The following is a 24,832-nucleotide window of genomic DNA, read 5'->3' as shown; positions in this document are numbered from 1 at the left end:
AATGTTTATATTTTAAAATAATTATGTTTTTAATTTGTCTGATTTAAGCAAAAGTTAGAGGATTGATAAAAAGTTTGCAAGCATTAGCGTTTTCTAATATTCTTTTTTCTCATTTTTGTTTTTTGTTTTAATATGAATGACATGATAACTTTGTATGTTGATAATTTATTTAAATATTTTGTAGGAATGTTACACCGCTAACTGTAAGCTTTAAATATACAACGATCAGAAAACGCGATTGTAATTATTTTGGGTACAGTCCTCACCTTGGTCAGAATATTAAGGAAATTGAATTGTAAATTTCTTCTAGTTGAAAAATCGAAAACGTTTCATATTTTTCTCTGCTAGACACTCTCCGACATTGCTTAATCGCCTTCATTAATATCTTTGCTTTTTACTTTCTACACTTTCTTTCTGCTAACGATAACATTAAGGAAAAAGGATTAATTTCTTTCTGACAGATGCTGCGTTCATACCGTTTTACCATGATAAAAGATACAAAGTGTTTGAATATTTATACCATTCTACGTAATTTAATTGTTGGTGAGTCTTTAATTCTCAGGAAAGATCAAATGTGTTATACTTGTAACTCTTCTAGTACACTGAAAGATAATAAAAAATGAGCATATAATATTACCATGAAATATTCTTATATATTCCTATTCGTTAAAAGCTCATTGGACAATGACATTATAATTTCTATATAGATTTTAGAACTTTAATGAACAATAAACAGTGGCAATGAAAATTAGTAAATCAGTAAATTTTCGCAGCTCTTGATCAATTATTCCTTGTGTGTGTGACTGTTGAGGTTAACTGGTAAAGGAACGAGTGGATAAATTTGTAATAGAAAAACATATTGAAATAAGCATAGGTATAAGTATAATGTATGCTGATCCAGATCCTCACTTTTACAGTGTTACAATACAATAAAAAGATATGACAGGGAGCACGTTCGTATATTTATAGCTCTTTTGTTTTTAGACCTTGTAACCCAAAACAAAATTTATATTCAAGGGCACAATAATATGGATCTCCTTATCTTGAACTTTTTCAGTGAATTCTATTCTCTTGATAACAGCGGTTTCCAGGTCACAGATATACAGAAGAAAAAGATGTAGATTTTTTCTTGAAGTAATTACTTCAACAGTGACTATTATATATTCTCAGCACTTTTAGAATTTTTCTTGAGTGCGACGGAATCATATATGTATCTTTACACTCATAGTATAGTTGCAATATACTACACGTATGTAAGTATACTTGTTCTCATAAGTAAGAGGCGAAGGTCGGGCGCGGTGCGAGATTTCTACTTGTGTCTGTCTCAATTTGGGCAACTTTCGTACCATTAGTCCTCTTTAAAAGCCTCGCTCTATGACATACCTTAAGTAATCAAAAGCCAAACAAAATGAAACTTTAGTGACTCTAAAACAGTAAACTCGAATTTCACCGGGATCCACCCACATGCTGCAGTAAATGAAATTTTTCATTCAAAAGTAGCTTTCTAACATGATCACAAAGTCGGTACAAGATACTTGATCTTGCAAAACTGATTGAACGTGAACTTGTTGAAAAACAATGTTTGGTGATCGAATTTGAAAAATTTCCTTTTTAGATGACATTGATATCGAGGATTAATTAGACAGCTGATTAACGTTGAGTGTTAAGACCAGGATAGAGAAGAAACATTATTCGAGCGTACAGTATTAAAGAGTATTGATTATTCGTATTCAATAATTGTAAATTGCGTTTTGTACCTCATTGTACGTAAAATACCTGTGCGTCGTCATAAGACGTCAGGTTAGTCGCGACAGGAATTCCGGTTGAATATACTCCCCTGGAAACGACGTACTCGGCCGCCCAGAAAGAAGAACGGTGAGGGAAAGGAGGAGCTGCGGAAAAGGTAATAGGAGTCTCGGTTCTAGCCGTGGCCGGTCAATTAAATCTCGTCGACGTCGCGTGCAGGAAGCGAGCGCGGCGTGCACCGGAGGCTTCCTTTCCGATTTCGAGTGGGTGGACCCTAACTCTCGAAATTTATTAGCCTGTGCGACCGACCGGCTAATCTTCGGGTTGGTAAGCCCGAGCGTGCAACTATTATCCGCGGCGTACAACCACAAGCGGGTTCCTCGTGGGCCACGTCAGTTCTTTCATCGTGTTGAAATCGGGTAAAAAAAAAAAGAAAATAAAGCGAAGAACAAACAACCTGTTTCGAGATTTATGCGGAATTCCAGCCACGAAGGGGAATTCGTCGGGAATACGAAAGAAACGTAAACAGTAGCTCAAAAACATAGGGAGGATTCTCCGCTTTGGCTTGTTATATGTTCGAGGCTCTTAAGTGATTCAATTTTACCGGGTGTATTACGTGTCTCTGTTAGTTCAGATGTTTTCGCTGCTTTTGGAACAATGTTCTTTCCCGAGGCTTTAATGGTTGTATTGCTAGGGGACGTTTCAGTGAATATTTTCGCACTAAATGTAGATATTGAGGATAATCCGATGAGAGAATAATAGAGAAAAGCCAGAGTTGTATCGTCTATTTGCTGGGAATTTTTGAAATATTGTATTTCTTGTCATTTTTTTTAGATACATGTAAATAGAGAACGTTAAAATGATATTAGACTATTGTAGTTTTGAATCATGCGATTTGTGTTGATATCTACTGTACAATACGGTTTGGAATAGGTTACAGAATTCACAGAGTGAACCATGCAAGGTGGTAGCTCTACATTATTCCGTTGTCAGTGGTAATAATAGACACTCTATAAAAGTGTAACAATATTTCCATATCAAATATGTCGACAAATATCTTTTTGTAGTATTCTAGTAATATTTTACGTCACGATATGAAAAAATTAAATTCTTTATAAATTCATATTACAGTTCTTCTCTTATTTATATTGTACGTAATGGAGGTACAAGTATAAATTTCAAAATTATCACGAAGGAAAGAATAAAAAAAAGCGCGAATTAAAAATCCAATGTATTTGAACTTCAAGAATGACCAACTGCAATCCCTATCACCAACTCTAGATCCTCACTGAATCATTAAAAATAGAATGTTCAACTGTCCAACAGCGAGCAGTCTCGAAAATCTCGATTCTAAATCCCTCCGAATTCGCTGAAAAATTACCAGAGTGCAGCTTTTACAATAAATTCGTTCGTCATTCTTATCTTTGTGGCATCGTGCGAGATTAAATCTCTTTCTCTCTCTCGCTCTCTCTTTCAAAAAAGAAAAGAAAAAAAATAAAAAACGTTGGGCAGTTTTACATGTCAACGTGTCTGTGTGTGCGAGTGTTGTATATTCAGGATTCATTCTCATTCAAAGTCAGCATAAAATTCGTATTACCCCTCTCTGGCACAGGTTCACGCAGTCCAGCACCGAGCTGCACCTCGCTTATCGCCGAATATATGCCTGGAATCTGGGCGCTGCATCGTAAATTCAACTGGCCGTTCGAGAAATGGAACGGTTGAAGATTCACCCTGATCTCGATCCACTGAAGGTTCTCTGTCTGATCGGTATGGGGTGAAGAAGCGTCGTTACGATCCCACCTCTGCTGTGGATACGACTGTGGTTGATGATTCGTGTACGACTCCACCTGGACAGAAGGAAATCATCATGAAATTCCATCTTGGCTTCACAAAAGGAATTGAATGAAAGGAGGTAAACAATCGAAATTAATATTCACATTTTGTCTACTATCTATTCACTTATTTTTGTCCTCGGCTATATGTGTACTACATGCATAAATGACACGAAATTTAATATACTTGGGCCTAATTAATTAATATATAAATTCTGTAATACATACGATGGTTTGATACTACTTTCTTCTTTTTTCTTTTTTTTTTTTTTTCATTAGAACATGAAAGTACAAATGAATGGAGAGAATAACGGTTTACACGGGAAAAGAGTAAAAAGGAAGTAGTAAGAAGTTAAGAGAAAGAGAGAGTGGCCGGTGAAATGTAAATCTGCTTTTAACGAAATCCGTTCATCTGGAATCAGGAAGCGAGCCTTTCGTTTCGTTCGTTCGATCCTTCCTTTCCATCCCTCCCCACTCCATTTAGTACCGCATGCTGGTACCGGCCGTTAAGCACAAAGACGACTCCTTCCAGTTCGATGAAAAGTCGAAAGACTCGGCGACCGTTTCCGGCACCTTCGTGTTCCTCCGATTAACGTTTTTTCTTCTGTTAAATCCGTCTCTCTTGTGAGGGAAACGTCTTCCTTTAGCTAACTCGTAATATTCACAGGGAATGCCCGAGTTCCGAGTTTCTTAATGGATCATTATCGTTCTAAGAACTGGCGATGGCGTCGAAAGTAAGTTATTCGGTTGAGCGGCCCACGGCGAGTTGAATCGCAAGTGGATCGGCTAAGATTTACTTAAAACTTTCCAGCGAGGAAAGATGCTGACAAGTTTCCTGATACTCCTGAACGTGCATAGCAATGTACACTCGCACTTTTAACGGGTTTAATGGTAGTTTGAGCTTCGGGAATTATTCTTCCGCGATTTAACACATTCAATGTGTTTCGATCATAATAGCTGTCCATAGTAACGTACACATTCCGACAATTGGCATTTTTCGCATCGAATGTGTCAGGAATTATTAATAAACGACAACCCATATAAGTATTGTAGGATCTTTACTACAATTAGTTTATTTACAATAAATGGATTAAACAGATGTTGATTAAACAGGAAACGATGATTGTTTAACGTGAACTAATTACAATAACGTAATATAATTACGACAACTAGATAGTTAATTTGCAACTCTCGTCACCACGGATCCAACACTCTCGACCACCCAATTTGCACTTTCTGACTTCTCAACTCACAATCACTGTTAATTCGTTTTTGTCCCTTAGTAACCCCTTGTCTTCTGTCTTAGCCCCACCACATGTTCCGCAACCGCTTGTTTCTAATTCGCCCAACACCCCCCGAGACTCCTCGTCCACGATACTACAGTATTTAACATTAACCATTATGTTACACTGCAGATTTATTCCAATTTATTAAGTATTTTAAGAAACAAATACTCTGCTTCGGATATTTTGTATATTTTTGAATATCACAGATATATATTCAGTAAACTTTTGCGCATTAAAGTTTCTTATAAATACATAAATATCAGCAGTCCGTCTGTTGAATAAATATTCAAACTTTCTCAAACTTAATCTGCGATCTTTTTAAAATTTCACTCAGAGTTTCGTCATCTTCAATACTTTTTCTCAAATACAAATTTATTTGAAGGTAATGTGACATACTTAAATGTTTGTTACTTTGATCAATTTACTATGTGCTACATCATTTCCTCCGAAACACTTTAGCAAAGTAAATATTAGGTATAGAATGATATGGACGATCTTTGCGCGTGTAATTAGCATTTACGTAAGTTAACCGGAAAATATCTCGGAGCAATCAGGCTTATGTGAGTTAAGCAACAATGGATAGTATGGTTGCGGAGATAGACTTAGAAGTGAACTCATCAGTGAGATTAGAGTATTTCTGCTCTTTGGATATGGAAACATTCAGCATTAGCAATATGCTGGTAGTTTGAGTAGGTCGATGATTAGGATGGAATCTGTGAGGAGCGGGGATTTCGTCGAGTTGATAGGAATCGGTGGTTACCAGAAGAGATACTATTATGCGCTAATGATTCACTTCTTCGACATGCTAAAACGAACAATTTTGTTAATGTTTCTCGTACAATCGAGTGTGTAGAGAATCGTAGATTTGGAATAAGAGAAACATAATATAACATCCTTCTCTCAGTTTAATTTGTTATCATTGACATGTTTATCTTTCTGGTTATTATTATTATTATTATTATTATTATTATTATTATTATTATTATTGTCATTATTATAGATTATTATGTAGTGAGTTCTGTTCACTAAAAGAATATATACTAAAAGTATAATTCATAGAAATATCTTGGTTTTAACATCGTATCAAATTGTTAATTAATCATTATCATTTATAATTTAATAGTTTATTGGTTATGAGGCTTTTTATTTGATTACAAACTGTAAAATGTTTGATTTGTACAACGTTTTGAATCTATTATTGAGAACTTCTGGTTACTATGTTTAGATAGTCATTATTGTTAATCTTGGCCAAGCTACGTTGTAATCTGCAAGAGAGATAGAAATTCTTACAACTTTGTTTCTTCTTGTTGCATTGCCGTGCAATCTTCATTTTCTATTCGAAACGAGTACACAAGGCAGGAAGTTATCTTTTTAGGGATTAAAGTGCAAGATACTTTCCTTTTGTAAATTTTTTGCCATTCCCTTCGTAAATTTTTTTACACTTTTTACCATTTCCCTTCCACTTCCACTATAATGTTGATTTAATTAATGTATTTCACTAAAACGTAAAATTTTTTATCTTGAATATTAAATTAAAAATAATTACAAAAATATAACGACACGAGTCGCCGATGATAAATGTGACTTTTTATATCACGGTAAAACAAAAATTTATAAAACACGTGATACGCGAACAAAAATTGCCAGAAATGTTACTTTTGTTATACAAATAAAGAAAGTACAAACAAAGTTAGCTCGCAATAATAATGAAATTAATTTTAACAAGAACCTTACATTATTTACAAAACCCATAACGTAACTTGGCACGTGAATATGCGCGTTATTTGTGGAAAGTTTTCGGAATGACGTCGCTCTTACGATGCTACATTATAAAATCGATGCTGAACGCAAATTAAACAAATTGAATTCAGTGTACCGGATATTTCGATGAATCTTTTAACAAACATCGCTTTAAAATCCGGTTCGAGGCATGAATCAATGTTTCGCTATAACGCGTTGCGAGTAATGCATGACGCAACCAGCACTTGTATAAGAACAAATACCCGGGCATTTCTGTCGTGTTCGCGACCGATGAGTAACGCGTTTTTAAATGTAACAAACGTTCCTATCCCGCGCGATTTATTATTATTTCGATGAACATTCTTCATAAATTCGAGTAACCGTGGAAATGGGAAAGCGAATTGCGCGAAAACACGGAAGGAAATAGAAGAGCGTCCGAACATCGTCTCGTTCATCTCTCTCTCTCTCTCTCTCTCTCGCTCCTTTTTTTATTTGTTTCGTGTTTCGTTGGAAGAGAGGGTGTAGGAAACCGAATTCAGAAACTGCGATGGAATTTATTTAGAAAAAAAAAGAAGGGGTACACAAAAGCTGCATAAATGAAAGCTAAAAGCGGAGGAAAGTCAGAGAAAACATTGTATTCTGTTTCTGTAACGAGTTTTTCTCCCTTTTTGTTTTGTTGTAATGGAAGGGAGTCGGTGGTTTTTTCGAATACATCCTTGCATTTCTATCGATACGTGCATTAAAATTCATTATTTCATATTGGATTGCTAGAGAAGTATGTTTATGTTCTTTTTCTGACCGATTCGTTGATTTTGGTTTGTTTCACCGGTTGTGCAAGGCGTGTGGCATAAGGTACGACATAACGAGTTAGAAAAAGACATGAAATTCAAATTTATTAAATGAATAAAATATATCATATAGATGCACCCTATATATTGTATTAATATTATGCACATCATTTACTTCATTATGACTAGTGTTCAAGGAAATTCAATTTGAAAATTTACCTACATTAATTAAACATATATACTACATTCACAACCTCTATTTTCTTGAAAACGAGACCTTAAATGTAACAATTTCATTCTACATTTTTATTTATTTTGACAATAAGCTCTTATTGATTATTCATTGGTATTCAATCAATAATTGGACTATGTATATTTAACAAGTTCCTAAATTCGATTTATCTTAAAATCTAAACATATGAACAAATTTTGTTTGATTCATTTTTATATGTAAGATAACCTCCTACTAATTATTCACTGATATATTTTCAAGAAATAGCCAAATTCAGACACTTAATAAACTTTCAAACTCGATATTCTCGAAAACCAAATAAAAAGAATTCTACTCTATATTTTCATCTAATGTTTTCATATAGGATTACACTTTTGCATATTGAATTATGATTACCGGGAAATAATGATAGAAACAACGAACGACAGGAATACCCGCAAGCGTAACGAAGCCCAGCGACAGTTACCCCGAAAAAGTTTCGCCAACAATCGCAGTCCGCAATGAAGAATCAGGGTTACCGTCGTGAAATTACATCTGTGGGGACTTTGATCATAGACAATCGGCAGAAGCCATTTCTTCGAAACCTTTGAAAAGAATCCTCGTTAGCTTATTGTCGACGAGGAACGTCGTTCTCGACTGTACCAGCAACGATTCGTGTCGAATTCTACTTTACGGTGTACGCGTTTCAAACTTCTTCCAACTTTTCTCGCCGTAACGCGTTAAGGATTGCCATCGATTAATTCCAGCCGTGGAACATGGCGGAAAAGCAGAACACGGAAAAATTCATTTCCAACGAGTACGTGTGTACATCGCTAGCGTTTAACGATTTGTCAAATCTGTGTCAGTCAGAGATAAATGTGTACGCGTTGGATACTCGTTGCAAGCACCGGTACTGGGATTTTCTTGGTTGAAAAATTATGCAATTCACACCCTTTTCGGCTGTGTGTCTAAGACGAAAAAACAGAATCCCGATGATTAATGGTAGCGCAGTGTTGATGGTTATCATTCTGCTTGTAAGATACAGTGGTTCACTAAAGTATTTGAACACTTAGAAATATTTTTTAGAAATATATTATACATAAAATATTTTGAAATTTCATCGATAATAAGACACGATTATCATGATTATAATACTTTAAATGAATCTGAAAATGTACATATGTAGGAGCTACAAGATATTTACTTTAAATATATGCAATAATGTTGATATTCGATTGTAATGTTTATTATATAACAAGCCGTAAATACTTCGTATCAACTTCTATATACATTTTGTTGATCGCAAATTTTACCGATGGAATCATGAGAATCGTGTTTTATTAATGTTATTGAAATTTAAAAACGTTTTATACAAGATGTACCATATTCATGCATAAAAGTTTTCTATGGTAACTATTCGAATACTTTCGTTAGCCATTGTATAGATCGAGTCTTGTTGATAAATAGATTCTATCCTTCTGGCGGCTACTTTTCAGAATTCGGACTAGAAATGGGTTAAAAGAGATTACGATCGACTATGAATTATGGAAAGGTGGAAGCTGCGTTGTTTTCTGGTTGGTCTTTTTTCTTTTCTACATGCTGGAAAAGATACTTCGGTCGAGCACAGAAATATTAAACAAGTTATTGACGTAGATATTAATTTGAGATACCGACGTGTTTTTTGTTGCGAATGAATATTTATTTTTAATCTATGGAAATAGCGGTAAAATTTTACGGATAGTAGAGATTTGTTAAAATTCGATATCGCTTTAATTCAGCCAACATTATCCGAATTTGTTACATATCGCTTCCACAAATTCTGTGTCTCGTTGTATGTATATGTATATCAATACAATCAACGGGATAATAAAACTAGTTATCACAGATTTAAATCAATAGCGCAGACATGCTGATGGAACGAAATGGTTGTTAGAGTCACGTTGACACTGTATAAATATTACTTAGATAAATGATTACACTATTACTTAAGTGGAGTGCAAGAATTTGCACGATACTGCTTTCTATATTTTTTTTATGACACTTTATCACAGTTTAGGCAATCTATTTCCGATTGATACTTACGATAGGATCGAATTTAGAGTTTATTTGTTTCTATAGATGTAGATATGCAGCGCAAATGAATTTGAATATAGAATCTATTTTTCCAACAATTGATACGATTGTAAATAAAAAAAACATAATCTAAACTTTAAAAAATCCAAATTTTCCAAAGTTGAACCAACTAACTAAATCGAACAGCGATAATTGAAGCTTTCGAATAATCCAAGCAGGTCACTCGTGGCTACGTTCTCGCGATAAAGCAACTTTCGACTCTCGGTACCCTCGTATCGGTTCGTGACTTTAATTGAATTCGCGCAAGAAGTGCAACAGCACGAAGGTCATAAGCAATTAGTTCGAGAACGAAGGATCGAGCACACAGGGGGCGACGTAGGCTCGGAAACGAACAAACATATACACCAAGAGCAAGGGGTTAAATCCTCAACCGCTCCATTCAATTAGAGAAAACCGAGAAAATGCGCTCCAACTGGGTCTGTGTCTCGCGTACCTGCTTTCTGTATTCGTCGAAGACCCGACATCACCTCGTGCACGAGTGTAGAGGCGACGAGAAAAGCTCAAAGGGGTAGAGGTCGCTTGAAAACCAGCGGCGGGATTACCAGGTCGCGACAAGGATGACACCAGTGTAGCGCGTTTCTCGTCCGGGGACGACGATTGTTGGCGAACGATACAGTTTACGACGTACAAAATGCAACAGTGTGTACGCAAACACACGTACGGCTGCTCGTGCTATAACTCCACACCTGTATCTATTTGGTATATACGACCGCCTCGCGGCAGACTTAACGCTTACCACGTCCGTTCTACGCGGTGCTTGCGACTTTTCGATGGAAATTTCCAAACTATTTTGCTACGTGTGCTACCGTGGCTCATGAAAGTATTTGAACATTTATCGTGCAAAAATTTGTATGCGTACAGTGGCTAGACAAAGTATTGTATTTATTATAGCATAATTAAATGCAAGTTTGATATATTAAATTTCGTATCTTTTCGTAGTACTTCCATATGATTACGAGAGTTTGTTACTATCAACATGAAATGTAGAGCCTGATAATTTCTTTGAGCCGCTATGTATCTTGCGTATTAAATAATATATTTTAAAATTTCATTGGCATTGGAACGAGACACGACTTTCATGCTTATATTGATCAAGTGTGAAACATGAATGTGAAAGTTCAGTATAGGTATTTTTCTTATTTTTTAAGCACTAGTATGAAGTCATCATTGCAGCAATCGCTTCACAAAAAAGTTCTTCTCACTGTTCCTCTTGAAGACGTTTTTAATTAGGATGAGTTTGGCTATAGCAGGTAGCAGAATGCAAGAAGAAAGTCAGTAATTAAAAAACTGGTGGCATTTTGAAGTTTGATCTTTCTATCTTCTTCATATATCTCGTGAATTAAAAAATGATAAAAGAGAAAGACTTTAAATTAGTTCTAGTGTGAATTAGAATGACGAATGCATTAAGTCAAGTAGATCTTAATCGTCCCAAGTAGACCAACTACGTCTATTCCTTCTTGCACACTAAGACACTGATTACGGATTACATCCTTGAAATAGTTATAACTTTGTTAAGCGTGGAGGTTCATATGTGGAATATCTTGCAATATATCTTAGAAGTTATATTTTTTAAGAAAATGCAGAAGAAGAACGACGAGAAGATTGTTTAAAGAATATTGTTTTGAACATAGAAATGGTCAAGATGGAATTGCGAAATATAGTATTTAAAGCGAATCAATGACAAAACATGGAATAAGCGGGAGATAGAAATTCCATAAGGATAATATAAATTCTCTCAAAATTTCTGTGGTGATGAATATGAGTAGTTTCACCGTGCATTTATTGCAATTCAAATGGAATGATGTATGTAGAATGTTACAGTGTACAACACATGATGGTGAATGCTTTTGGCTTCCTACAATATAGTTTCAAAATTGCATTCTACTTTTAATAGAAATTACTACCATGCTACTTTTAATACAAGTTATGAACTATATATTTACGTGTAGAAATTGTAATGGATAATAATTTGATTATGATATACATTAAAAGTCAGTAATTAATGTTTTTAAATGTAGAAATTAAAATAAAAATGAATTAAAAGAAATTAAATTGATAGATTTTAATATGTATCCACATAATATGTATTCTACTTAAAATTTTCTAATTTTATATTTATAAAAGTAACGCCAATTGCATCAATGTGTATTGATATCAAAAGTTGTGTATATGAAACAGAGTAAATGAAATTAACAAATAGGACAAATTAGTGCAAACTATTAATATTACATTTAATCGTACCGCTTGGCAATCTGAATAGAACTGGTATGAAGTTCATGAAGTTATAAATTCAATATTTCATCTGATATGACATACATTTCGAAAATTAAATACGACCGCTATGTTACGTCGTAATATTTCATTGAAATTAACATTTTTGAAACTGCATTTTATTGCTACCCATATTTGACGTATTTAATTTTCATTTTTCTTTATGGAAATTTAACATACACTACTATTATCTTATAATTGCTTGAATTTTCATCGTTGAATAAACATGTAGTATAGGACCTAATAATTATTACGACAAAACATTATCGAAAATTTTCACTCAAATTATCGTTATATATCTGATTTAAAAAATCCACTATAAATTGAAAATTCCAATCTCATATTCCAGTGAACAAGAACCTTTACATTCCTTTGCCTTTTCTCTTATTGTCTCACAAAATGAATACTCGAATTCCATAAAGTCCCTTATTTCCAAACCAATGCAATATTTACGCTTTTCCCTTACATAAGAAAAGTAGGATACGAGCTTCTAATGGAAATTTTTGTGACACTGTGTATACAAGCGAGACGGCGTGCGGGCTTATATCCCGAAATGTACTGCAGTCGCGCTATGCATTGCACCTAAGGGCGTAGCTATGCGAAACCTCTGCAATGGCAGTTTGTCCCACGAATTTATGCACGTGGCTGCCGGCACCCGAGAATGGGATACTTTCGACCGTTATTTCGCACGTAAACGTCAAGCCTTTTTGGCACCTTTGAAGTGTCTCTCTTGGCGGTTTCCAGGCTAACCGCGGCTATGAAATACACTTCTCTGTCGCGACACACCGCAGCGACGTTTCCCAACGATATTGTTTTAATGTTATTTGACACATTATTACTCGACAATTGGTGGAAAAGCCGCAAACCTCGCAACTATGAAGGATTTTTCTATTATTATCCGCTCCCCTCTTCCCAGACCGTTTTTCTATCCGCCCTCTTTCCGACCAGAAGATTTATTTTTCTGTTACGTGCCAGCTCTCCCATTTTTATTATTGCTATTTGGTTGCATTTGAAGCTACACACGCGCGACAGAGACGTCCCGCGGAATGTACAAAAACGTTTACCATTAATTCGTGAGGATGGAACATCGCGATATTGGAATATCGATCTGTTTTCTGTGACAGTTTTATTAATTTTATCGCGCGCCCCCGTTTCGCAAAAGTTTTGCAACCTACGAGTTCTTTGAAACGTCACGTTAGCCGCGTCATTGAATTTTTCTTCCAGTTATCTGTCATGTTGAATAAACAAAAATTTATCGTTGTTGTTAACCCAATGGAGGTCACGGTTGATCTGTCAGATACAAATGCGAGATACATAGTTTTGGAATATTTCTAAACGGGCATGTTTTAAAACTTTCTGACGAAGGGTAGCTTATGTGATGCATTCAATTCTTGTACGTTTATTATATTTATACATAAATACATATCAAATACATATTGTTAATGACAGGACAGTGTAATGAATATTGCATGTAAAAATGATATCGGAAATTTGTGGAAGATTTTGTTATAATTTAAAATATTTATGAATTATGTCAGTGGTGATAAGAAATTTATAAATTGGATTAAAGCAACATAATTAATTCGTAGAGAAATGAAAGGAAAATACATTGCTGATTAAAAATATTCGAATTTTTGCGAACGAATATATTTTCTTTCCGGAAGCATATAAAATATTGAACGAAAAATGTAGGAATTTTATCTACATCAAATAATATTTATAACACTTTATTTCAAATATAATATAGTAATATTTCTATCATCGGTTAATTCTAGCATAATATTAAAATTTTTATATCAAATAATTTTTATTACGTTATTTGTATTGAAAGAAAAAATATATGTAAATACTAATATTAATAAATCATATACAGCAGATTTATATTAATTAAAGTTATAATTAATAATGATTAAAAAAAATGGAATAATAGTTTACTTTATTTCAAGTGTATACATTGATGATCAACCGGCTACTGATTAATTACTTTTGGCCATATATATCTGTTTCATTTTTTACAAAATAATTTACATACTCTACATTTTGTTTTTAAAAGTACTAAAATTTAATACAACATTTTACTTCTAAGATTTTAACTCCTTTTGTTTAGTGTCATTAAAACCGAAACAAGGGAAAAGAATTATATTGATATTTCAATAATATTTTACGATCTATTCCTAACAAGAAATGAATGTGATTCACTATAGGAAATTTATGCAGAACCAATTCTCTCTCAATACTTTTTCAATCTTCGTTAAGTCTCAATGCATAGTATTACCAAGGGAATTTACTTTTTCCACTATTTCTTCTGTGATTAAATACAGTGCACTGTCTCGAAAATCTATAATCCTATGTCACTGTATTATATTGATCGCTTTAATCTTAGTTCGTCGTTGGAATTCGAAAAAGTCCATTTGGAAACTTAAAAAATATCACTGAAATTCTTTTTTAACCAGATATTTATTCATCGATTATACATCTATTATATTGATTGCAACTTTATACTGTATGTTTCAAATATGAGATATAAAATAGAAGCAAACAAAGAGTTCAAAGTTCAAATGACATAAATCTAAAAGAAAATGAATTGATTTCTTCAATGAGAAAAATATGTACACCTCCTCTCAAAATTTCTAATTATAGTTTTCAAGATGAAATACTTTGCAAATCCTACATTTCAGATTTGTTTTAAATTTGATCAATGTAATCATAACCCTCGTATCTTACTGCCGTGCTAATGAAATCTCAAAATGTTTCATATAACACGTACAGAAGATTCACATAAAGCTTGGCAAAGAATACTTATTCTTTTCATAAAGAAGGAAAGCGGTGAAAAGCCTTGTAAATTCTTACTTTAGATCTTCTATAGAACATCACAGTCTCATTAGCAACTAAGAGTCACGTGCCTCCCGGAAAAATACCTGGAGGACTCGTTCATTGGCAGCAATTTAATTTTTCATATATAGGGTGATATCGTCGGCGAAAGGGAGGGTACGTACACACGTAGATTGTTGGAAGGTTCGAAATTTGCCCGAAGGAGATCGCGCGCAACTCGCATGCAAATTTTGACCGCAATCGAGGGGTGGTACGTGCACAGTGTGTAAGAGGTATAGAACGTAACCTACAGCGCGCGTACACGATGAGAAAGAATGGTGGGAAGAATGAAAGAAAGCAAGGTAGAGAAAAAAGGAGAAGGAAGAAAGATGGAGGAGAGGAATGAAAAGAAAGAACCGTGGCATCTCGCGCAGTTGCCTTTTAGACGTTCCTTTTTCACAGACTCTTCCCGTCCGTGATTTCCTGGCCTCGTCGAGATTCAGCAGGTATTTAAGCGCGCTTACGCTCGATGAAAGAGCCCAGGGTATAGCCTGGCTGGTATCGAGTGAGCCAAAGGGGTTGGGAAGGGATCGAGACTGTTGGAAAGGGAAGAGATTGTCTAGAAGGTAGTGGGGAACGAGCAGAGAAACGGACTGTACCAGAAGAAAGAAACTGAAAGCTGATGCTCGAACACCCGAATCGATCCTATAAGATTCTTCCATTCTCCCTTTTACAGGGTTAGCCAGCTGCTTGCAGCTTTCGAATCGACCGACGTGTTCGGACTTCACTTTGTTTGAGAGGGACTCGGCCATCGAAATTCGTGGCTCTCTGCAATTTGTCCGACGATTTCGCCAACGAAATCTCAATTAAACCGACTTAAATACTACGGCCAAGGTACAATCCACAGTACTAGAGAGATAAAGTGTTATGCTTGATCCGATTCGAGCTCTATGTAATTTTCTTTTATTGTATCTGCAAGCTGCTTCGATGACGTGTCTACCGATACGTATAGTGTTGGATAGAAGCTTCAAGCGATTTATACGACTTGACTGTTTCCAGGGAATTTTTATCATTTTTATTTAGAACTAGAATTAAATATATATCGTTTGAAAATACTGTGATAAATACAGCTCTCCAGTACAAAATTCTCACAAATTGCGTAGTATAAACCTATACAATTGCTATAATTTCTATATAATTTCATGGAATCTAACACGATATTATCCGTATCACAAAATTATCCAAGTTCCCTTTAACCAGATTCACATCAAACGTTTCGTAATCTGAATAAAACAGTGTTAAATAACTTAGTCCTACCTCAGTTCAACCCCGAGAATACACGCGATTCGTGTTACACGTAAGAAATCTATTATTCAATAAAGTCAAACTAGCTCCATTCCTATATATTTCAACTTCTGCACTTCGTATCTCTATGTTTGTAATATCTTTCACACTAATTTTGGCTCAGTCTAAGTACAAAGTGAATTTTTTACGATCCTTAACGTAGCTACATCCCTCAACCGAAATACCACTGAAATATCCTTCATACGGCCAATTAACGATAGAAAAGGAACACCTTATTTTATAGTTTTATAGTTGAAACTATCTGTTCAAAGAGAGTAAAGAATCGGGGTTTCAGTTTGTCTGACTCGAGTTCAAATGACAGGATTTTGCCACCAAATCGATTGCACATGGTTCTATTCTGCTATTTCCCTAACAAAGAAAGGATAGCGTCATATCTAAAGGATATCTTCGAAATCAATTCGCCGGTTGCTCTCTGTTGGACGTCATTTTCTGATGGTTGTCTATGGATCCACGAAAACTTTCATCTGGAGCTGTGTTATTCGACGTCCAAGCGTTCTCATCGATAATCTATGAGCTAGATCTGATCCAGCGATTGCACTGACGCTTCCACATATGGCAACGCACGCGGATACGATAAATCATGGCGAATATGAGCTCGAAACGCGCGGTATGCCATTCGAAACAGGTCGAACGTCCATGGCAAGCGTTTGCAGTTTCTCTCCAAACTTAGTATCTCTCTCTCTCTCTCTCTCTCTCTCTCTCTTTCTCTCTATCTATCTATCTATCTACCTCTCTCTTTCTCTCTCTTGCACATCTGATCGATGATCCTGCAGTGACAGTCGTTGTTGGTTTGCTGAGCTACGCTGACCCGTGACACTTGGAAAATTAAGAACGCCTCTCATAAAACTACTATTTCCCCGCGCTCGCTTTTTCTCTTTCCCGTCTCTCTGCTTCATTCTGCTTGAACGAGTGAACTGAACTCGCGTGGAAGATTAAACTTCGAGCCATTGTCTCCCGCCGTTTTTTCCGCGCGCTCCTCCTTTTTCCCTTGTGATGTATTGACGCACAGGATGTTTCGTAAACAACGATCCAGATATAATGTACCGATAAACGAGATGATTTTTATGAGAAACCCGTGTAAAGCTCAAAGGATTTTTGATAAGAAGGGTTTGTCGGAGGGAATCTATAAAAATTGTTGTATAAAATTGTTTCAAACAAAGTTGATGTATTTATAGATGTTAAAAGTAGGTTTTGTAACTGAGGGAGGTAGGAGAAATAAACAGATAATAAATACATTGTTGTTTTAAGCTCTGCTATTCTTAAATTGTGCTGGCCAATAAAGAGAAGATTATTAGAGATTTATCGTAAGAAAGCGATATAAATGATAGTAAATTTTAAGAAAACTTAAAAAACATGTTCTTCGTAGTATCATCTTGTTGTACTTTCCAATTTCTGGACTTGATCAATGAGAGTTCATATGAAAACTACTGTATGATAAGTCATGATTGTTGTTTTCTGTTGAGGTTGACTGAGAGAAGAACGAGTGGATGAATTTGTAATAGAAAAATATATTGAAATAAGTAAAGGTATAAGTATAAGTATAATATATAGGTTTATGGTGATCCAGATCCTTACTCTCATAGTGTTACAATCCAATAGAATCGATAGGGAGCACGTTCATATATTTATAGCAAAGGACATTACCAGAAAAGTTAACCTTGTAGCTCTAGCTAAAGGCTACAAGAAACATAAATAGAAATCTATTTATAGCTCCTTCGTTTTTGTACCTTGTAATCCAAAACATAATTTATATTCAAGGGCACAATAATATGGACCTCTTCTTATTTAGAGTATTTTTTTTTTTTGTTTCACTAAATTCTATTTTCTGCGTAACAGCGGTGTCCAGGTCACAGATATACAAAGATAAAGATGTAGAGTATTTCTTGAAGTAATTACTTCAACACTTTCAAAATTTAATGAAATATTACTAAAGTTGTCCTCCTATATAATTCTGAAATTAAATGTACGTTGTAGTCAATTATTTGAATATTTAACAAATTTTAATGACAAATATTAAACGTTATAATATTAACTATGCTCCTAGTTTCTCTTTAGAACTTCATCAATTTATCGTTATTTTTGAAAGCTTAGAAAATTGTCCGCCTTTTCAACTACGTCATATTAAAATATTTTCTTCCATCAATTAAATGACATCTAAATTAAAAAATCGATTTAATGAAATCTACGATATAATAGCTTCAACAATAGTCAACTTTCTAATCCAATGTGATAAAGTTTCATCCGCGATATAATTTTATATAAGATAAATGTATGATCATAAAATATGTTGAAATCTCTTTCATTATTCATATCATATGTTAACAAATCATTTCCATACAATTCCCACTTCTGTTTTCTATATTTTAATTTTACACATATACCTCGTACAAAGTATCATGAAGCTTTTAATAATACAGTGATTTTCGTTGATAAGGAATATAAATATTGCTAGTGTTACTTCTAAGACAGGAGGCTTGGATCATCCACTGATCAATATGTCAGGATTAACAGTAACCTGTGAACGACAACTAACTTCAATGATACGTATGCGCCACTCTGACAATTGTATCGATTGCACACAGAAGTGATTAGCATTGTTCCTTAGTCGTGCGGTTGATGTATGTAATTACATATCGTATAGTAACTGTTTTACTCCTATTCACGTAGACATACACAATCAGATGATTACATAATCTAGCATCATTTACAGTAAACATGTTTGTCTTGTTAAGATTAGTATTTCTGTATGGACGGCGGATACATATGTTTCCTCTAATCACCGATCAATCATAGTGCACAGATTGTCAACGCAGCTTTAGGACGTATCACCATATGTGACATATGTACACTGTCAAATAAATGTTTTAGGACTTTTTTATTTTTTATTACTGAACTGCGGATTTTTATTGACGTATGAAAAATTTAATGCTACAAAATTGTACATGATATGCAAAATAAAATTTTCCAGGTATAGATAGGTTTATTTGAATCAAGGAAAATACATTCGTCTTGTAATTCGGCAAATTCGATTAAAAACAATCTTCCAACAGACTATTTGACTCGTTATTAGTGATAACCTTTCGATGAATGGAAATTTACAGATATTTTGATAATATAAATCTTATTTTAGGAAAGAATTTTTACTTCGGTATTCTGTCAGATGATACAGTTCAAAAATTTCCTTCTAACTTACATCGTTTTCGATTTGACGTGTAATCGATACAAAGAAAATTCGAAAGGCTATAAACTGGATTATCGAAGCGTGAAAAGCTTAGATTGGATTATATATTTTTTTTAGTTATACAAACGTGAAATCTTTTACGTTTCATACGCGAACGTCATCAAAGTTTATTCTAAAAGTTCGTAAAGCCCGATTCTCAAATGGTATTTTCAATTGTATACCTTCGATCACGAAAACAAAAACTTGTACCTATAGAAAAACATTCGACTATATTTCATTCTATTCTTTACGTGGTACAATACACGTCGTAGAAACGTGATAGTGTTACCTGCTAAACCTGGAGGATTTGAAACAGTTGCGAAAAAATAGTGCACAGATAGTGCCATACAGGATCGGTGCACACTATAGGATCCTTATAGAAATTTTAGTACAATTAAAAGTACCAACTATATATTAATATAAGATATATAAAAATAATAGATAATCATGCACGCCTTAATAATATTAATTCCATACATATATATATTTTAGCAATTCCTCTGCATGTTCTCTATTATCAAAGACACAAATTCATAAGGTTTTGAAGAATTCATTTTCTATGTTTCCTACATTTTAAATAAAATAAAAGATAATAGAAACAATTTGATTAACTAAAATTAATTGGAACATTTGCGAATATTAATGACGTATATATATACATACATATATATTTATATGTATAGGGAATATTTTTAAACTGTGGTTAGGAAAACTTGTGCATCGCGAACGTTTTGTTAATTTCATTTCCAAATAAATGGGCAAATGAAATTTCACCTGATGTCGTTTATGTTTGCCGAGTTACGATTAGTATCCTGTACGGTTGCCTGTGTCGTTATATTAATTATAGAAATTAAACCGCCGTGCATTGATTAAACGCAGAAACTAAATCGGTGGCATGCATTAAACATAGAGCGTAGAATTACTCGCATTAACTACGATCGCCCGTCCAACCCTTTCATTTTTGACGCAGTTATGGCGGAACGAGATATCGAATCGAACGAGGAAAAATTTGAATTTTAATACATTGTTAAAGTATTCCAGTTCCAATCAGTTATTGGAAAATCGAGGACAATATAACATCCGTCACAATTGTAATTCTATCATTTCCAAGATCGTTAAACATCAGAAACGGGAGATACAAATATCAAGGAAATCAGCATCTGATTCCTCATAGGATTTTTACATAAATTTTTTGAAATTAAACAGATTCAGACCATAAAAGATAAATTTATAACAATGATAAAATATATATTAATTATCGTAATGAACGAATGAACCAATATTGTATGATTGTCTAACAAATTTCATAGAGAATGTGTAATTGTATTTACTTTGCTAAATTTAATATGTATTTCTATAGCAATCGATATATCAGCGAAGCTTTTTTGTTTCATTCGATACTTTTGAAATGGTAGAGAAATACAATACGTTGAAATTGTAATGATAAAACTAACCTTGTTGAGATAAGGTAAAAATAACAGGGCAACTGTAAATTCAATATTCTGTATTTATTTTTCATACATATACGCTCTTTTGCGAGCCATTTTTTAATTAGAATCTAGATTTTCAAAATATTATTTCGACTTAGTCAGTACGAATATAATGTTACAATAAAGTTTACTTACTTTAGATATCTTTTCTTCTCCGTAATCTATGAAATCTGTTATCTAAAACTTTATATCTTTTGTCATGGAAATAACATTGAAGCATTGAAATTTCAATTAACGTTCTAAAAGAGACAATCAAAGAAATTATAAACAAGCTTTCAATTGCTGAATCAATACTTTATTATATGAATGCTTCACACACGAAAGTTTATGATCACGATAAGAAATTATTATACATTTGTTTCTAGGAAGAACAAATTCCGTAATATTTTTCTGTCAAAATATAATGACACTTGGAGGGCTCGTTTAAAATTGACTAGCAGAAGTAAGTACTTATTTTCGTGAGGAAACACGCGTTTTTCATTGATTTTATCGTCTAACTGATAAGGTGAATCGCATAAAATCGGTTTATGATCCGAAAATTATTTTCTTTTTTCATCTCAGCATTTTTTACGAGCGAATAAATTCTAAATTCTAACTAGATTTCGAAATGTTTAATACAATTTTCTTTAAACTAATCTCGTAATACTACATAAAGAATAAAAAAAAAGAAAGAATTATTAAGCAACAATGTTCTAAACGTAAGACTAAGAAATCAAAACAACGTGTTTTCTATTAATCAATAATTTCTATAAATTAATTACAAATATTGTAATAACCTAATTCAAAGCTTTCATTTTATTATAAAGAAAGTGCGACGAGCCAAGCCAAGGAAATATTCGACATTCTGCGATGAGTCATTTTGCGTATCGATATTTGGGAATTTACCAACATCATGAGAAAACATAAAATAAATTCCCGCGCTTTCCGTAACGTGAGACCAATCAAGGTAACATTCAGACTCGCATCAAGCGTCGGTTTCGTCGGCGCATCACGTTTCTCGCTGCTGAATCACGCTCGATCGAAAGAGGCCACGCTTTTTTCCCTCGAGTTGTAACGAAAATCCGGAAAAAAAATAATTTATGCAGCCGTACAAAGGGCTGCTGGCGGGGGCTTTTCTGGTGTGAAGATTTGGTGAAAAACTCGGGACAAAGAAGCGTGCTTCTGTAGCGCTTCTCTTTTCCGAACCTCTACTTCGGTTTTTCGCTTCCGCCGACGCCACCGCTGTTAAAGAATGCTGCGTAAGAATGGAAAAGACAGCGGGGAAGATTAACTTCTTAACGCAGGAATTTTTCTTTGCTTCACCGGTAGCAAATAATTTAAATCATCATATAATAGAAAGACAAGTGGTGAAAATGAGAATGGGCATGATATATCTTTTACAAGCTGTCTGAAAAATAATAATTTATTATTCCATATTAATGAAATATGTTTCATTTTTTGTGATATTTTTTTAACTAATACGATGTTTCTTTTATTATCTTTATTTGGAATCTAAATTAAATGTATTAATGGAATCTTTATATTACTGTTGTTCAACAGTTTTTAAAAAGATAGTTACACACCCTACAGAATATTAAGCAGTGCAAACAGCGTATAAAATAAAATTACTTTGCGATCATCTTTTTGGAAGAATTGTTAATTGTTATTTGTTTCAGTTATACAGGCCGTCACGATAAAAAAATATACAAGGTGATTTTGAAAACAGATTTTCAAGAATGTTTTCATATATCGGTTGAACATAATTTACATTGTATCAATGATAAAAGAAGATATTCTGAATTCAAAGGATATATTGTAACCAATAATCAATGATTACTAATGAAACTAATCAAACCAACAGACGTATATGTTGAGTTTGACTGATAGAGGAACAAGTGAATGAATTTGTAATAGAAAAATATATTGAAATAAGTATAGGTACAAGTATAAGTATGATATATAGGTTTATGGTGATCCAGATCCTCACTCTTACAGTGTTACAATACGATAAGATATGATAGGGAGCACGTTCATATATTTATAGCTCCCTTGTTTTTAGACCTTGTAACTCAAAACGCAATTTATATTCAAGGGCACAATAATATGGATCTCTCCTTATTTTGAATTTTTTCACTAAATTCTATTCTCTTCGTAATAGCGGTCTTCAGGTCACGGATATACAGGAGAAAAGGTGTAGAATTTTTCTTGAAGTAATTATTTCAACAGTATATGTTACAAATGTGTGTGTATTAAGTGGTTAAGAAATTGAAATAAATATCATACAGACGGATATATCGGATCCAACGGTAGGTTAGAACGCCTGCTGCAAGCAACTTTCTTTCGCCACGACCGATCCGCTCCGCATTTACATTGGAAATGGAGTACGGAACAAACTGGATGCGACGACGAACGATAAAGTTCGATGTACGCGATCGTCTGATGGCAACGTGCACGGTATAGAAACTGTGTATCAACGTTATGAACACGAATTTCCAACTCTTTACTGCTCTTTCGCGGATGTTTGCGACTGTGGCATCCGTATAGACTGTTGGCGTATCGATATTACATTATAATAGTAATGGTATCATCCAAGAGGAAGCAGATTTCGATTATGAAGCGTAGAAATCGAGACAGTTACATCGAAAGTTTTATTTCATAAATTTTGTTAACGTATAAGAGTTCTAGTATAAGAGTCATAGATAGAAACGTGATATTTAATGATAGACAATTGTAATATTTAACAATCAATTCTGTGTTATCAAAATTCTCCTTTTAATCGATATTGTTGCACCTTACCGGGCATTAAAGAAATAATTCTCTTCTTGAATGTTTATGAAATTTCGTAAATCTATCAATTATTTCTATAATAAAAAAAAAACAACTGGTAAAGAGAAAAATGTTTTCAAAGGGTTGAAAAAGATCGGGGTTATTTAAGATGTATCGTATTTATGCTTAATATAAATATACTAGTAATTCTATTTATATACTGAAACACATTTATGCTTCAAGATCAATTAACTGAGAAGCATATTTCGCCAACATTTCTGATTTGTTTCCCATACAAATTGCATAAAATTACGTACATTATATTCAAGCTATAAATGAAATTTATAAATGAAACGATTTCCCTCAATTTGATAATAGCCACGCTCATGCTGACCATCCACATATCGTTTGCGTTTTGCATATTCAAAAACAATTAACAACCGTAGAAACAGTAAATTCAGCTTAAATGAAAACTTCAGTTTGATGCATTAATATGAAAGTTCATTGTCATGATTAAACATAATGTTACACGATAAGATATATTTAAACATACAAATCAAAAGTATATCAAAGGAATAATAAAATTGTACAATCGTACAGTTCATTAGTGGTAGTTTGAAGAGTGGTTTGCTCGCGATTAAGCGAAGAAGTTACAGCATATTCACAATGGAGTCGTATTATCTGGGTCACGTTGATTACTTATTCGACGACAAAGTTATCGACGTCAAAACCAATATCGAATGTTCCCGGTTTCGAAGTTCAAAGACTCGAAGGATAGAGATTTTGTCAATCCAAGGGATTTAACTTGTGGTTATCTGCTATCCACATGTACGATTCGAAGAGTAGCTGCTAGTCGCTTCACCAGATTACGCTTAATTCATGTACACTAATTCTAGAGAAGTCTGTTAGCGAAAGATGAAATACGTTTGAAAGGATTTTCAAACTGCGAAGGAGTTCTTATATTTTCTTATATTCATGTCAATTAAGGGTAATAAGTACAGTAGTTAGAAAGAATATTTGCACATCATATTTATTATAGCGTTTACATGCTAATCAGTAGGGCCTAATAAGTGTTTCCAATCGGTTAATACCAATACGAAATACCAATATGGAAATACTAATTTTCATATGATTACGAAACTTGATTCTTTAAAATTGTATTTCACTATAGCTATTCGGAGTGACATGATAAAA

At 33.9% G+C, this 24,832-nt stretch overlaps 1 protein-coding gene and 1 long non-coding RNA gene across 2 annotated transcripts in view; one reads left to right on the top strand and one right to left on the bottom strand.

Annotated features, from left to right (window-relative positions):
* LOC132905988 (uncharacterized) overlaps nt 1–3,447 on the top strand; it is a 58,464-nt gene extending 55,017 nt beyond the window's left edge. Inside the window, exon 3 of the long non-coding RNA XR_009657907.1 lies at nt 3,359–3,447. This is a non-coding gene — a long non-coding RNA (uncharacterized LOC132905988). The remainder of the gene's footprint in view (nt 1–3,358) is intronic.
* LOC132905983 (uncharacterized) overlaps nt 1–24,832 on the bottom strand; it is a 214,074-nt gene that overhangs the window by 17,379 nt on the left and 171,863 nt on the right. Inside the window, exon 5 of the mRNA XM_060957795.1 lies at nt 3,344–3,593. Within this exon, the coding sequence (XP_060813778.1) occupies nt 3,344–3,593 (250 nt within the window). The remainder of the gene's footprint in view (nt 1–3,343; nt 3,594–24,832) is intronic.

Source organism: Bombus pascuorum, chromosome 4, assembly GCF_905332965.1.
Source record: "Bombus pascuorum chromosome 4, iyBomPasc1.1, whole genome shotgun sequence".
NCBI classification, from domain to species: domain Eukaryota; kingdom Metazoa; phylum Arthropoda; class Insecta; order Hymenoptera; family Apidae; genus Bombus; species Bombus pascuorum.
The sequence above is the reverse complement of the archived record's forward strand: the minus strand, read 5'-3'. Positions and strand labels throughout refer to the sequence as shown.